Source organism: Meleagris gallopavo, chromosome 2 (assembly GCF_000146605.3).
Source record: "Meleagris gallopavo isolate NT-WF06-2002-E0010 breed Aviagen turkey brand Nicholas breeding stock chromosome 2, Turkey_5.1, whole genome shotgun sequence".
Lineage (NCBI taxonomy): Eukaryota > Metazoa > Chordata > Aves > Galliformes > Phasianidae > Meleagris > Meleagris gallopavo.
Window position 1 is genome coordinate 725,012 of NC_015012.2, and position 12,183 is coordinate 737,194.

Below are 12,183 nucleotides of genomic sequence, written 5' to 3' on the forward strand. Positions count from 1 at the left end.
TTTTTTGGTGGGAGAGTGCAATGGATCTTCATAATAGTAAGGTTTCTGCTTTGCTTGGTTGCTGCAGATACCTGAATCAGAAAAGCCAGTATTCTCACAGCATTTATAATTCAGTCATGTGCATTTATAATTCAGTCATGTCTGACATGTCTTTATTCCACGTACACTTTAAAACGCTAATGCAAGCATTTTTAGATGTACATAGACATAAGTTAGGAGGAAAACCCACTCTACCAAAGACATGAGGTTTGTGCACTAGTGTTGTGTCTTCTCAGGTGCTCTGTAACTTCATATGGTTGTGAATGAATCCTGTAGAGTACAAAGAATGAAAGTGAAAGTCAAATCTTTTTGGATTAAAAATTTGAAATCGGTTTCTATTTCCTTACTTTGACATCACAACTGACCCTGAGGTCTTTTAGTTCTTATACTCTCAGCAGTTGAGAGCATGACTTGCACATTGTTATCTTAAAAGGAGCTTTCTCGTCTTGCTGATGTCATGGACTGAGATGGGGGAGGGAGGAGGAAAGGAGCAAAATTCATCTTTATCAGATAGAATCTATAATCTGATTTGCATAATTTGCATTTTATGCATAGCATTAAGTCATGTAAATGGATCCCTTTGGTGGAATGTGTATACAGAGTGTAGCAAGACAGCTTTCTCTTGCAAAGACAGCTACTTAAGTAACTTATGACTCAATGAGACTTCTTGTGCAAGGGAAAGTGCTTGCCTCAAGGGCTGGCATTCAAATGTAGTCATTACCCCGAGACTCCCCAGACTTTGGCTGGTAAAATCTGTATCTTATAAAACACTAATCCTGTTGTGAAAGCAGAAAACCAAATGTCAGCTGTTGTATAACTTGCTACAGTGTCCAAAAAAAACCCAACAAACCAACAACAACAGAACATGTTGCATCAAAATCATTTGTTTAAATGGACTTGCATCATACTTCTGTTGTTTTATAGGTCAAAAATAGGTTGCCGTTTCAATTTTATTCACTTCTTTACGTTTCATGTTGAAACTTCATAGGCTTTCTTCTAGGGCATAGCCTGTAAATGTGCATGTTAATGCAGCATGAGCAATTAAGCACGTTCAGTTGACTTTACAGCCTGAAAAACACACAAATGTCTTTCTGTGCTTTCTGCTTGAATAGGTAAGGGTGGGGTTTTTAGAGCTGAGGGGAAGGGCTTCTGTTCCTGACAGTGGCATTCTATGTGTTTGTCTATTACAAAATGACATTTAGGTGTAAGGTATGCAAAAATGTGTCTCAGCTGTTTTGGATGATAGGTCTCAGCGATGCAGCAAGGGTGATGGCCTCTCAGTGGGACCTGCTGAAGTATTTTAATTGCTATCATAATATAAATCTTTTTTTTTTTATCCCTACCTGTTTCCCTCCCATCATTAACAGAAAAATATAAGCTTTCATTTTGGGTACGCAGTGGTTATGGTGTACACATACATCTGATTTGAGTAGTTTTAGTGAGCATGAGTCATTGTTTTCAATGCAGTATGCCAAAAACCGAGTTTTAGCCCAATTGTAATACTGTCCTCTATGTTAGAAAGCGAAAGCAGATAGCTGGGAATTAAGAGAGTGCTCTATTCAGCTTCATAAGTGAAGGTAATTTTTAACTCTAGTAGGGCAGCCAACTTCTAAGATAATTTAGGATGTCCACTTGATACAGGAGTCCATTTCCTAAAAATAGGCCTATTGTAGTTGTGGAGTGAGAGACTGGGTACTTAATACCTACAGAGGGGGAGGGAATTGAGTTTTGGTCTTTTTTTTTTTGTTTTTTTTGCTCACAGAGACCCTGCACTCAGTGCAGGAAAGGTGGAACTGCAAAGAGAATTTTCAGTTCCTAATCACTTTTTTTTGCAGGTAGCTGTGGGAGCAGTTTGGCTTCAAGTAACTCAGCAAAGTGACATCTTTCTGTTCTGTACATTTCTTCACACTTTTTTCCCTCAGTTTCTTAATTAAATAGCACTTGGTGTAGTAGAACTGCTGCTGGCAAATGTCTGGAGATGTGTGTTATGATTGAAAGACAACAACGTGGAAGTTGTTAGAAGCTGAGCTTGATTTCAGAAGCTTCTGTTCCATGGTGAAATGAGCCTTTAGTGCCTTTAGTGTTATTACTAATATAGGTTATTTATCAGACAGATGCTATGAGGGAAGCACGCTCCTGTAGGTGTAGGCTTTGAGATTTCGTCATTGCCTTGACCAGTGCCCTTCTCTTTTGATAAAGGGAAGTAAGGGAAGGCTAAGGGCAAAAAACAGTTGTCACCTATCGTTTTTGGAAGACTCTTTGTATTTGCAGTTCCACGTGAGTGAAAAATCTACGTGTTCAGCTGCTGGTAGTTGTTGTGTTGGTGGGTGCTGCTTCTGATCCACGTGATTTAAGGGCCCGTGGATGAGGACGCAGTTTGCTTCTATTTCATTTGTTTCCTTGTGTGTTGAACGTGAATGAAAACATTGCTCATTTAAGGCAAATCCCCTGATGAAGTCGGCAGGGAAAAAAAAGTGAGAAGTAGTCCTGTATAGGCTTTTTTCCTCTTTGAAAGCCAGTGGTTGTTGGTTTGCCCAAGCCTGCTGCTGTCCCACTGCGTATTCTAAGGAAACAGAAGGAGGATGAATGGGGGGAGGGAAAAGAAAAAGGAAAAAGCAAGGGGATTTTTTTTTTTTCCCATGAATGTATCTATTCAAAGAAACAGGCTTTGGGTAAGATGAGCAGAAGGTGAGAGAGTTTTAAATTGAGGAAGTGGTGGAGTAGAAAAAAGTCGTCAAGCTGTTGAGTCCAAACCCCAGGTGCCCCTGTGGCACCTTGTGAAGTGTGTGCCAGGTGTGCTTTGTTCTGAGAGCTGAACTTCTCATCTAGGCAGTGTCCCACTGCCAGTTCAGTGAGGCCTGAATGTTTGCAGAGGAGAGTGAAGCATTTAAAAGTGAAACAGATCCGGTAATCGACCACATTTTGCAGTGTTGGAGGAGGCAGTTTTGGAAAACAAATTCAGTGATGGAGGCAGTTAGCTTTGTTTTCTTTCTTAGATCGGTGTCTGCTTATGGTTGCCCATCTGGAAGTTATTTAACATGTAGTACCCAAGTATTCTCTTCAGCCGGTCTCTTTCAGCAGTGTTTCCTCTCTAACCTTTTCCTGCAGCAGTTCCAGCACTGTGTTGTGCGATGTGCTGTCCCACATACCAAATAAGTACTGGGAGGGCTGGCATTCTTCACATTACCAGAGCAGAGCCTCGAAGCTTTGCCACTGTGTACTTAGAAACAAATCAACCCAAGCCATACTGAACCTTAAACAAAAAATAATCAAGCCATACTGAACCTTAAACAAAAAATAACCAAGCCATACTGAACCTTAAACAAAAAATAACCAATCAGCTTGACCCCACATTGTTGTTTTAACAGTTCATATCTTGTACGTTTTGTCTAACAGCTGCTCAGAGGACACTATATTGGTGTGACTGTTCAAGAGTAGCTGGAGCAGTCATAAAAAGGGAGTGCACTTCTCAGGTGGGTAGCAGTTCGTAGTTGTGTGAAGTGCAGAATGCTCTGCTGGGGCTGTATAAAGGACCTTAGAATGGTTCTAGCATAATTTTAAGAATTTAACTTTTATGAATTTAAGTGTATTCCTTTCTTCAGTCTCAGCTTGGAAATAGCAAGCTGGCTTTTAAAAATAGTGATTATAAGGGAGATAGCAGTGAGGCATAGCACCAGCAAATGTCTGAAAACATTGGTTAGCCATACTGGAAAGTGTCAGGTTTGGTCTTCACTTGAAACTTCGTTTTAAAGGTGTTTCTATGTTGTGTCCTCTCCCCTCCTCAAAGTTCTCCAGCTGAAAATGAGTACAGTAAAGCTGCTTGTGACAGTTGTGGTTGGTTTTTTGGTTTGTTGGTTTTTTAAGAAATTAAATATGTGGGAATATAGAGGGACTAAATTAGCTGGCAAATATATTTTGGGCTGAGGTGAAAGAGTATAACCCTTGTATTTGTGGTATCTGGTGTGAACATTATGTTATGCTGTTTCTGGAATCTTGGAAGGCAGTAAACTGTCTTTGTTCTTTCTGGTTATTTATTTTAAGTAATGTTTCCTTTACTTTATTAGTTTAAAAACAAATAGTGCTTTTATATGTAACTGCTTTTTAGCACACTTCTGTTTTTATATAGCTCTTTCACATTTTAAAATTGGTTTTATGCTGGCTAAACCAAGATGGGAGAAATTGGAATTTAACCAATAGGAGAAGCAACACAAATTACGAGTACAGAGGATCCTGTAGTAATTAGGAATTCCACTTGCTAGTAATTACTAATTCTTTCAGGTTTGCACCTTGCAGGTACATAATTGCCTTGTCTTCTCAGCCAGCAAAAAGAAATCTGAAATGGACTGTTAGGATTGCTGATTATAAAACAGGTTTTCTTGATAGGCTTATTCTAATTTCTGAGCACCGTATGTATAGAAGGGCAGTCAGACTATGCCAGAGATACAGTCTGGACATTTGGGTAGGTAGTGCTTTATTTGTCATTCTGTTTTTTTTCCCCATAGTTGATTTCAGTTGTCAAAATATTCCCATGGTTTTCTTTGATTATGTACTTGTTTGTTGGATGTGCAAGGTGGGCTTTGCTTTGTTTTGTTGAGTAGCAAGAGCTGGCTCAGGTCTTAGATAAAATGACCATGTTTAAGAATATTGCTTACTCATGTTGTGGTTTATTTTTAGGTATATCCGGTTGTATGGGAGAAAATTTAGCAAAGAAGATCATGTGCTTTTTATCAAATTGTTGTATGAGTTGATAACAATCCCAAAGCTGGAGATCAGCATGATGCAAGGTTTTGCACGCCTGTTGATAAACCTGTTAAAGTAAGTACAGAATTCTGCTGACTACTAAAATTTTCTTCTCTAAGTAGTTGATCCAATTCACTTGCTTCATATTATGTACTTTAATGTAATAGTATGTCCTACTGTTGCTGCACATAACCTTCTCTGCACAGATGATCTTGGTTTAAGAGTTTGCATTACATGAATGCTGTGCCTCTTTCAAAGCCATGCTGGTGGTCGTGTGAGTAAAAGGAGGGCAGTTGTTTCATATTACAAAAAAGCAAACATCAGAGAGCTAAGTGTTAATACTGAGTCTGAGAGAGAGAGAGAGAAGGCGAAGGCTGTCTCACAACTCAGTAATGTTTATTTCACTTACTCAGACTCTTGCTGGAGATCTTGACAGCTTGAGTTCATGCAGAAATGATGTGTGGCTTGTTTTTTGTTGCCTGACCTTGCTGCAGCGTGTGCCAAATGCTGAAGATAAGCGTGATTCAGAGCAGCATTCCTGGTCTGGAGTGTTCTGGTGTGTGCTCAGTGTACATGTTTAATCCTAAAGAGTTGTATTTCTCTTATTAGGAAAAAAGAACTGCTGTCCAGGGATGATTTAGAGTTACCGTGGAGACCGCTTTGCGAAATGCTGGAAAGGATATTATACTCCAAAACAGAACATCTTGGATTAAATTGGTTTCCCAAGTAAGTCTGCATTTTGAAACACTTGACCAGCAATAAGTACCTGTAATACTTAAAAGTACAGTTTAAAAAGATATTTGGTTGATATTTCAGTGACCTATCTTTCAGTAGTTGCATGTAGGGCTATGCTAAATCGTATGTATCCTTCTGCCAATAACTTGTATTTGTTACACTTCTTCTTCTGAATGTAATCAGGTTCACCACTAAATATTCTGAAGTGAAGGTCTCCAAGTTGCTTTGGGATGATAACCCACAGCTTAACAGATTTAATGTTGACATTTTAAACAGTATGTAAGTTAACTGACTACTGTTCCATGTATTAACACAATAAGGATGTGGGAGAACAAAAAATGGAACTATTCTTAAATATATGCACTGTAAGCATTCCCTGTGTCTGTGCTCTAGATGTAAATCAGAATGTGTATGAGAATAGTGAGATATGCCTTCTGTAGGAAGTAAACACACACATTCCAATTGATGATGTGGTAAGATACACCAGTTTTTAACTCAGTTAAGAGTTTTAGGAATGGTTTACAGATTTTAAGAATAAAAACTTTATTTCTGTTTTCTTTGAGCTGCCAGTCCCTCCCTGTCTGCCAGATTGCCAAAATTAGTTTTTGTAGTAATTTCAATTAGAGGAGGTCCTGCTCTGCAAATTACAAAAGGTAGTCTACAGATAATTCAGCTTATTTGAACTGAAACTTCACATAAAAGTGAGTGAAAGTCCTTATTTACTTTAAAAATGGCTTTCTTCCTTTGAATATTAAAGTCTTATCACTGATTCCTTTTGCTGAATGCAAGATCCTATTGCTGATACGTGACACAAGCAGAAAGTTCATGTAGTCTCTGTAATTTGTTACAGAGCTTTAATGCTGTTTAATTAATGTCTACTGGCTATGTAGATGGAAAAATAATTTTGCTAAGTGAACTATCTTACAAGTTGTGTTATTTTGCTTACTGTAGATACTATTTGAAAGTGACAAAGGAGCAGAGCCTTTTCCAGTTTGCTCCTTTCATGCATACACCAGCACCTTCTTTAACTGTCTGCGGGGGTGTTGACTGGTTGCTGTTCATTTACTGTGAGAGAGGCTGGTATGGTGGCAGGGAGACTTCTGCTTAGAGGGAAGGAAGATGAAGCTGGGACAAAGATAGCTGTTTGGGTGGTCTGTCTGAAACATCTAGCTTTTATTAAGAGCTGTACCTATCAGACTTCATATGCAGTGCGATTTGTTCTCATACGGTGCTTTTTCATTTTGTTTAAGCCAACTTCGAAGGGTATCTTTTTGGTGGATGTCAAGAGATATTTTTAAAAGCTGAGTTAATTTGATACGTAGCTGATAATTTAACTACTGTCTTAATTTTATTTATTCTTTTTTTACATTCAGTTCATATCGACCAGGCATGTCTTCACCTAAAACATTTGTGCTAAATGTATTACATAGGTGGTAAGAATGACTTTTTTTGTTCAGCTCTGGCCGATGTGTAATCTTCTGCATGTTCTGTTAGACTGTAACACTTGTCACACAGGTGTAATTTCTGTGTAAATAATGTATTGGAAAACCAACTGTTAACATTACACCACTGTTTATGAGAATGTCGCACTGTATGTAAGCATTTCTAATTGGGAAACAAGGTAGTGTGTGTGAAGTGGCTGATCAAGTGGCTCTACGCTAACTAATTTAACCAGCATATATATTTTAAGAGTCAAATGAAAGATGAATTTTACATTTGAATAATTGTAGTGTCTGAGAACGGGTAAATGAGCATCTGTGCAGGAGTGCATGTCACTGTGCAGGTCTACTTTGCTATTAAAAACCATGAAATCATGGAAAGTGCTTGGGCAGTGAGCTAATAGATTCTGGAAAACATGCTCAGCAGTGACCTTGTCATTGTGAAGTGTGAGACAGAGCTGTGTTGGTAGGGTCTGCTAGGAATTTTTACAGTAAAAACAAAACAAACAGAAGATTTAGCTTATACATAAATTCAGAAATAGTTTTTTAGGGGATCTAAGTGGAAGTGAAGTAGTCCTCAGGGAGAGACTTCAGCCTCGCAGTGGCTTGGATTTGTGTATTTCTTTGGTTTGGTTTTCTTTTTTTTTGGAAGAAGTTTTTAGTTCTACTAACAAGATACTGATTTGGGGCCAACATAGTTGGAAATTCACTGGAATGATGCCATTTGGGAAACTCTAGCCGGTTGCTCTTTTCGTTGTCTTCAACTCTTATAGTGGAGTGTCCACCATAGGGTTAGAATGCCCCTTGAGGCCCGAATCTGTCGTGAGAAATTGGAAAAGGTGCTTTCACTGCTTTTTGATGGTGTCAGTTTGTATGTTGTATGAAGTGAAACATGTTTCTCTTTGAAAAAGCAGAAAAAGATAGGTTTACAAATTACAACACGTCCATGCTAAATGAGGAAGATAATCATGTAGAACCAAAATGCTGATTAGTGACAAACCCACGTGGTGTGGTATAATAATGTGATGCTAACCCTTCAGGTAATAAGGAGGACATAAAGCAGAGGGATGAGAAGACTTTTTAATCTCACTGAATGAACACTGCTGGTAATTAATAGCAGGTACCTTTGGTGTGCTGTTGGTCCATGTGGCTTATGTGTGCAGTTGTTTGCTGCTGTGCTCGCTTAGTCCCCAGCTAAGGGTAATGGTGCAGCAGCACACAGCAATTTGCTGGCGCAGTAATTGCGGGTATTTGAGAGGTTCTGTAGTGATGGTTGTGTAAGAAGGATAACAGGAGGGGAACAGAAGCCACTGCTAAGAGATTAGAGAAGGCTGGTTCAACTGATAATGAAAACAGTAACCAGCAATGTCGTGTTCTCCCCAGTTACAGTCTTTCTGTCTTTTCTAACTAGTAGTCATCCAACTGGACTCTTGTAAGTTTTCTGTAGTTGGCCTGTGGTTTCACTGTATCGTAGATGGAAGCTTCCGCCTCTAAAGAAAGAGCTTGCTGGGGTTTTATTGTTGGTTTGTTTTCCTGTCTTCTTTCTGAATTTGATATTGGAAGACAGGAAAGGAAAGCCCTCTCAGTCTTTCTCTTTTGTTTTCTTTTACTCGCATGCTTAAATTGGACTTAAAACTTGTGAACTTGAAAGATTTATTGATCTCTGGCCATCAGGATTATAAATTCTTTTGTCCTTTGATTCATCACAGTCATAATTTACTTCAGTAGAATGTAATAGTTTAGGAGTATTTGTTTTGCCACACAGTTATTGTGTAGCTCTTTACTTGTCTGTAGGAACGCTGCTTTATCTGCTCTTGGAACAACCATTACCTACTTCCTAACTGTCAAGAACAGGACTCACTTTGAACTAGAATCTTTATGAGTTTCTTACAGAGTTTTGTCTTATTTTTGTTTACTGAATGGTTAGTCATTTTCCTTTGTATTTTAGAAGCTGTTAGTAAACTCAGTTTTCATTCTGTCAGAGATAACATTTAATTTCTCACTGGTGGATATAATGTACAGAATTTTGCAACTTCTAGAGTGCTTACTGAACTGGAGCAGTGTTCTGAGGGCTGGGTGGGCTTTTGTTGGCTTGCAGTCTATGTTGAAGTGTAAGAGTTGTGCACACACCCCTTTGCTTTAGGAGTGGTTCATTCGTTTCTGTCTCCCTTAGCTTGTTCAGGATCAGTTTAATTTGTGTAGGACTAGAGAGAGTGTGTGCATGCTCTGTATTGGTGTGTCCTGAAATGACTCATCTAAACTGATCTTTGGTAAGATTCTAAAGATGATGAACTTGTATCATCTTTATTCTGATCAAAATAGCACTTCTGTAGCTTTATTTTTGTGGTGATCTAAAGAATGCAGTTTCTTCTATTAAGGATACATAAATGGATCTGAAAGATGTAAGAAGCTCCTTTGCCTGAACATGAGCTCAGGGAATGATCTTTGGTAAAAGTGCAGCTTAGCCTTGAGTTAGTCTTGTAGTGAGGGGTGGAGCTGACGAACGTGGAAATGGGCAGCTGTTATGGTTCCAGCAGTCTCTTCTCCCTGCCTCCTTTGTTCTTTGAGTTTATTCTAAAGTTTATTTCCTTAATCCTTTTTTTAATGGCTTGGCATCCTGTGACAATCTATGTTAAAGTGCTGTAATAATTCTAGACTGTATTTTCTTCCTGTGAGTAAAACATTTAAAAATCAGCTGTTAAAGCGTGAGGGGAAGGTAATGAAATAACTATTGATTTGCAGATACTTTGCTTCTCTTTCTTAGAATCACTAAATAAATAAAATATAAAATTTTAAAAATCAACAGACTGAGAAGGTCAGATATGGTATATAGACTTTAATAATAACTTCATGAATTCTGTTGCCTTTACTTATCTGAAAAATCCACAAATTTATTTCTGGTCGTATTTTCAACTTCCTCTGAAGGGTTACTTTTGCTTTGCTGGTTATTCATGGATTAAATGCAGGACATTATTTCTTAGAAAGGTTAAAACTTGGTGAATACCATAATGATATCTGAAATGTAGAACCAGGAACTTAGGAAAGCAATTTTAATCTGTACTATTTGGTCTGTGTGAAAGGTGATTAGCTACTGCATGTTCACTGAAGACATCTAATTGCATCAACATTATCTTAAACTCTTGAGGCAGAATCATCAAACAGTTCTTTATTTTATGCTGTCCTAGAGGTTTGGTAATACAGTATCCCTAATGTTTTCTTTTTTATTTCAGTTCTGTAGAAAGTGTTCTAAAAACACTTGTGAAGAGCTGCAGACCGTAAGTTAACTAATTCTTCTGAAACTGATATCTTTAGTATTACTTTGAAGAGGGGAAAGAAAAGTATTTAAAACAAACACAAAGCAACCCACCAAACCCTGTTAGCCGTCCTTTACCTCTTGTTCTTTTATCTCACCTTACGATGTTTGGGTTGGAGTGCAGAGGCTTTTCTGTTTTACTGAGGTTGTGAATGATCAGTACTTCGGGTTCGTAGGCTGCTTAAGGTGGAAAACTAAGGGACAGACATGTTTTATGTTGTAGTGTTTAAAGAAACTGTGAGTATCTTAGGCTGTAACTTTTTTTTAATAGTGTTGTTTGAAAATCCCTTAATAGCTAATTAAACTAGTATATCACTTGATAAGGCCACGTTGTTTTTCACCTTTTTAGCTGTTACATTTGCTAAGAATGTGTATGCCTGAAGCAGTTTAATTAATTTAGCTAGCAGCTTGAAAGCTGCAGAGCTGTAGAGACTTAAAATGATTTGATCTTATATTGTATTTTGTGAAGGTAAGTGGAGTTGAAGAGCACCTATTTATTGCCACTGTCTTAGTGTAAAACTAAGATTTATGACAAATAGCTAAATGAATTTAAATGTTTAAAACCAAAACAAAGCTATGCCCCCAAGCTCCCCTCCTCCCAGATTTAAAGCCAAGTCTTTACATATTGAATGGTTTCCTTGTTTTCAGGTACTTTCCAGAAGATGCCACTGCAGAGATGCTAGATGAATGGCGGCCTTTAATGTGCCCCTTTGATGTTACCATGCAAAAGGCTATTACCTACTTTGAACTGTTTCTGCCTACTACCCTTCCTCCTGAACTTCACCATAAGGGTTTCAAGTAAGTGTAACCAAATGCCTGTTGGTATAATGTTCTGCTACACCTGATTGTCTCTTACAGGATTTGAAGTCACTCAGGTAAACCAATTTGTGTGGTTTCCTTGAAGTATGTGTATCTTGAATTCATGTTGTAAAGGAACGATACATTTGTTTTGAAAAAGTAGTATGGGAATAAATGAGTGTATCAGAATAGCTGTACTGTACATATTCAAAAGCACTTGTTGTATAAACAGTCTTTAAATTAAGAATTCCCAGATTTCAATTTTTGCAGTGGAGCAGCATTTGTTTACAATGCTTTCAGAATTGTTTTTCATGTTGGAGATTCAACTTACTGGGATCTTCTCATTCAGTTCTACCTGTTTCTGTTTGAGCGTAGAATTACTGGGGACACAAATGCCTGCAGCCTGGTCTATCAGCAGACCAAATGGTGGCTTTTAATAGCGTTTGTGGAATTCAAGAAAGAAATTCCTTCAGCATTCTCCTTTTGTAAAAAATAATCTGGGGGCATTTTATTGCCTGTTCTGAGTTTATCTTCTCAAGAGTAAAGCACACAATCTACAGCAAAGCAAACTAAATTGAATTAAATGCATTTTGCCTGTGAAAAAATAGTAACACAGTAGAAATTATTAACCATAACACAATTTTAACTACACGTACATCTCGGGTGTAGCTTCTGATGTGGCTTTCACATAGGCTGAAGTTACAACTGTTACGAATTTGAGAATGAGGTGGAGGTTTTTAATCTACTATCAAGATGTAGAAATGTGAGACAGTCAGAAGTTTGCTGTAGGAAATTAGTTGAAGAATGAAAAAGCATCTTGTCCTTCAAATGTTTCTCTATCAGGATCGTGTTTAAGGTGGGGTTTGAAACATACTAAGTGTGTGTAGGAACTACATAGGTTGGCTAGGGCAAAAGTTATATTTTCAATAGAGGATCAGTGAAAACTCTCAAGAAAGGAAATGAAAATGTGTAGGTCACTCCAAAAATAACACCTCCTATTTATTTCCATGGAAACTACAACAGATACACGGAGCATGCTAGCACTGTTTGACAGAGCAAAGTCTCAGTGTGCAACACTTTTTTCAAAATAGTCACCATCACTAGCTATGCTTTTTTTTT

At 38.0% G+C, this 12,183-nt stretch overlaps 1 protein-coding gene across 2 annotated transcripts; it reads left to right on the plus strand.

Moving 5' to 3' along the window:
• Positions 1 to 3,439: 3,439 nt before the first annotated feature.
• On the plus strand, positions 3,440 to 11,084 carry LOC104909459 (proteasome activator complex subunit 4-like). 2 transcript variants are annotated; one of them, XM_010706341.3, is made up of 6 exons: positions 3,440 to 3,512; positions 4,714 to 4,854; positions 5,389 to 5,505; positions 6,888 to 6,947; positions 10,184 to 10,228; positions 10,915 to 11,084. In XM_010706341.3, the coding sequence occupies exons 2-6, from the start codon at positions 4,814 to 4,816 to the stop codon at positions 11,066 to 11,068; spliced, it is 417 nt and encodes a 138-aa protein (XP_010704643.1). In that variant the 5' UTR covers positions 3,440 to 3,512; positions 4,714 to 4,813; the 3' UTR covers positions 11,069 to 11,084. The 2 variants fall into 2 exon arrangements, with proteins under 2 accessions (XP_010704643.1, XP_010704644.1); XM_010706342.2 differs by lacking the exons at positions 3,440 to 3,512; positions 6,888 to 6,947 and having other exon boundaries at positions 10,915 to 11,083.
• Positions 11,085 to 12,183: the final 1,099 nt, after the last annotated feature.

Excerpts from the sequence above, each read along its gene's own strand:
- LOC104909459 (XM_010706341.3), top strand. The coding sequence starts at position 4,814 with ATGATGCAAGGTTTTGCACGCCTGTTGATAAACCTGTTAAA. Across the intron at positions 4,855-5,388 it reads CTGTTGATAAACCTGTTAAA|GAAAAAAGAACTGCTGTCCA; the intron begins GTAAGTACAGAA and ends TTCTCTTATTAG. Across the intron at positions 10,229-10,914 it reads CTTGTGAAGAGCTGCAGACC|GTACTTTCCAGAAGATGCCA; the intron begins GTAAGTTAACTA and ends CCTTGTTTTCAG.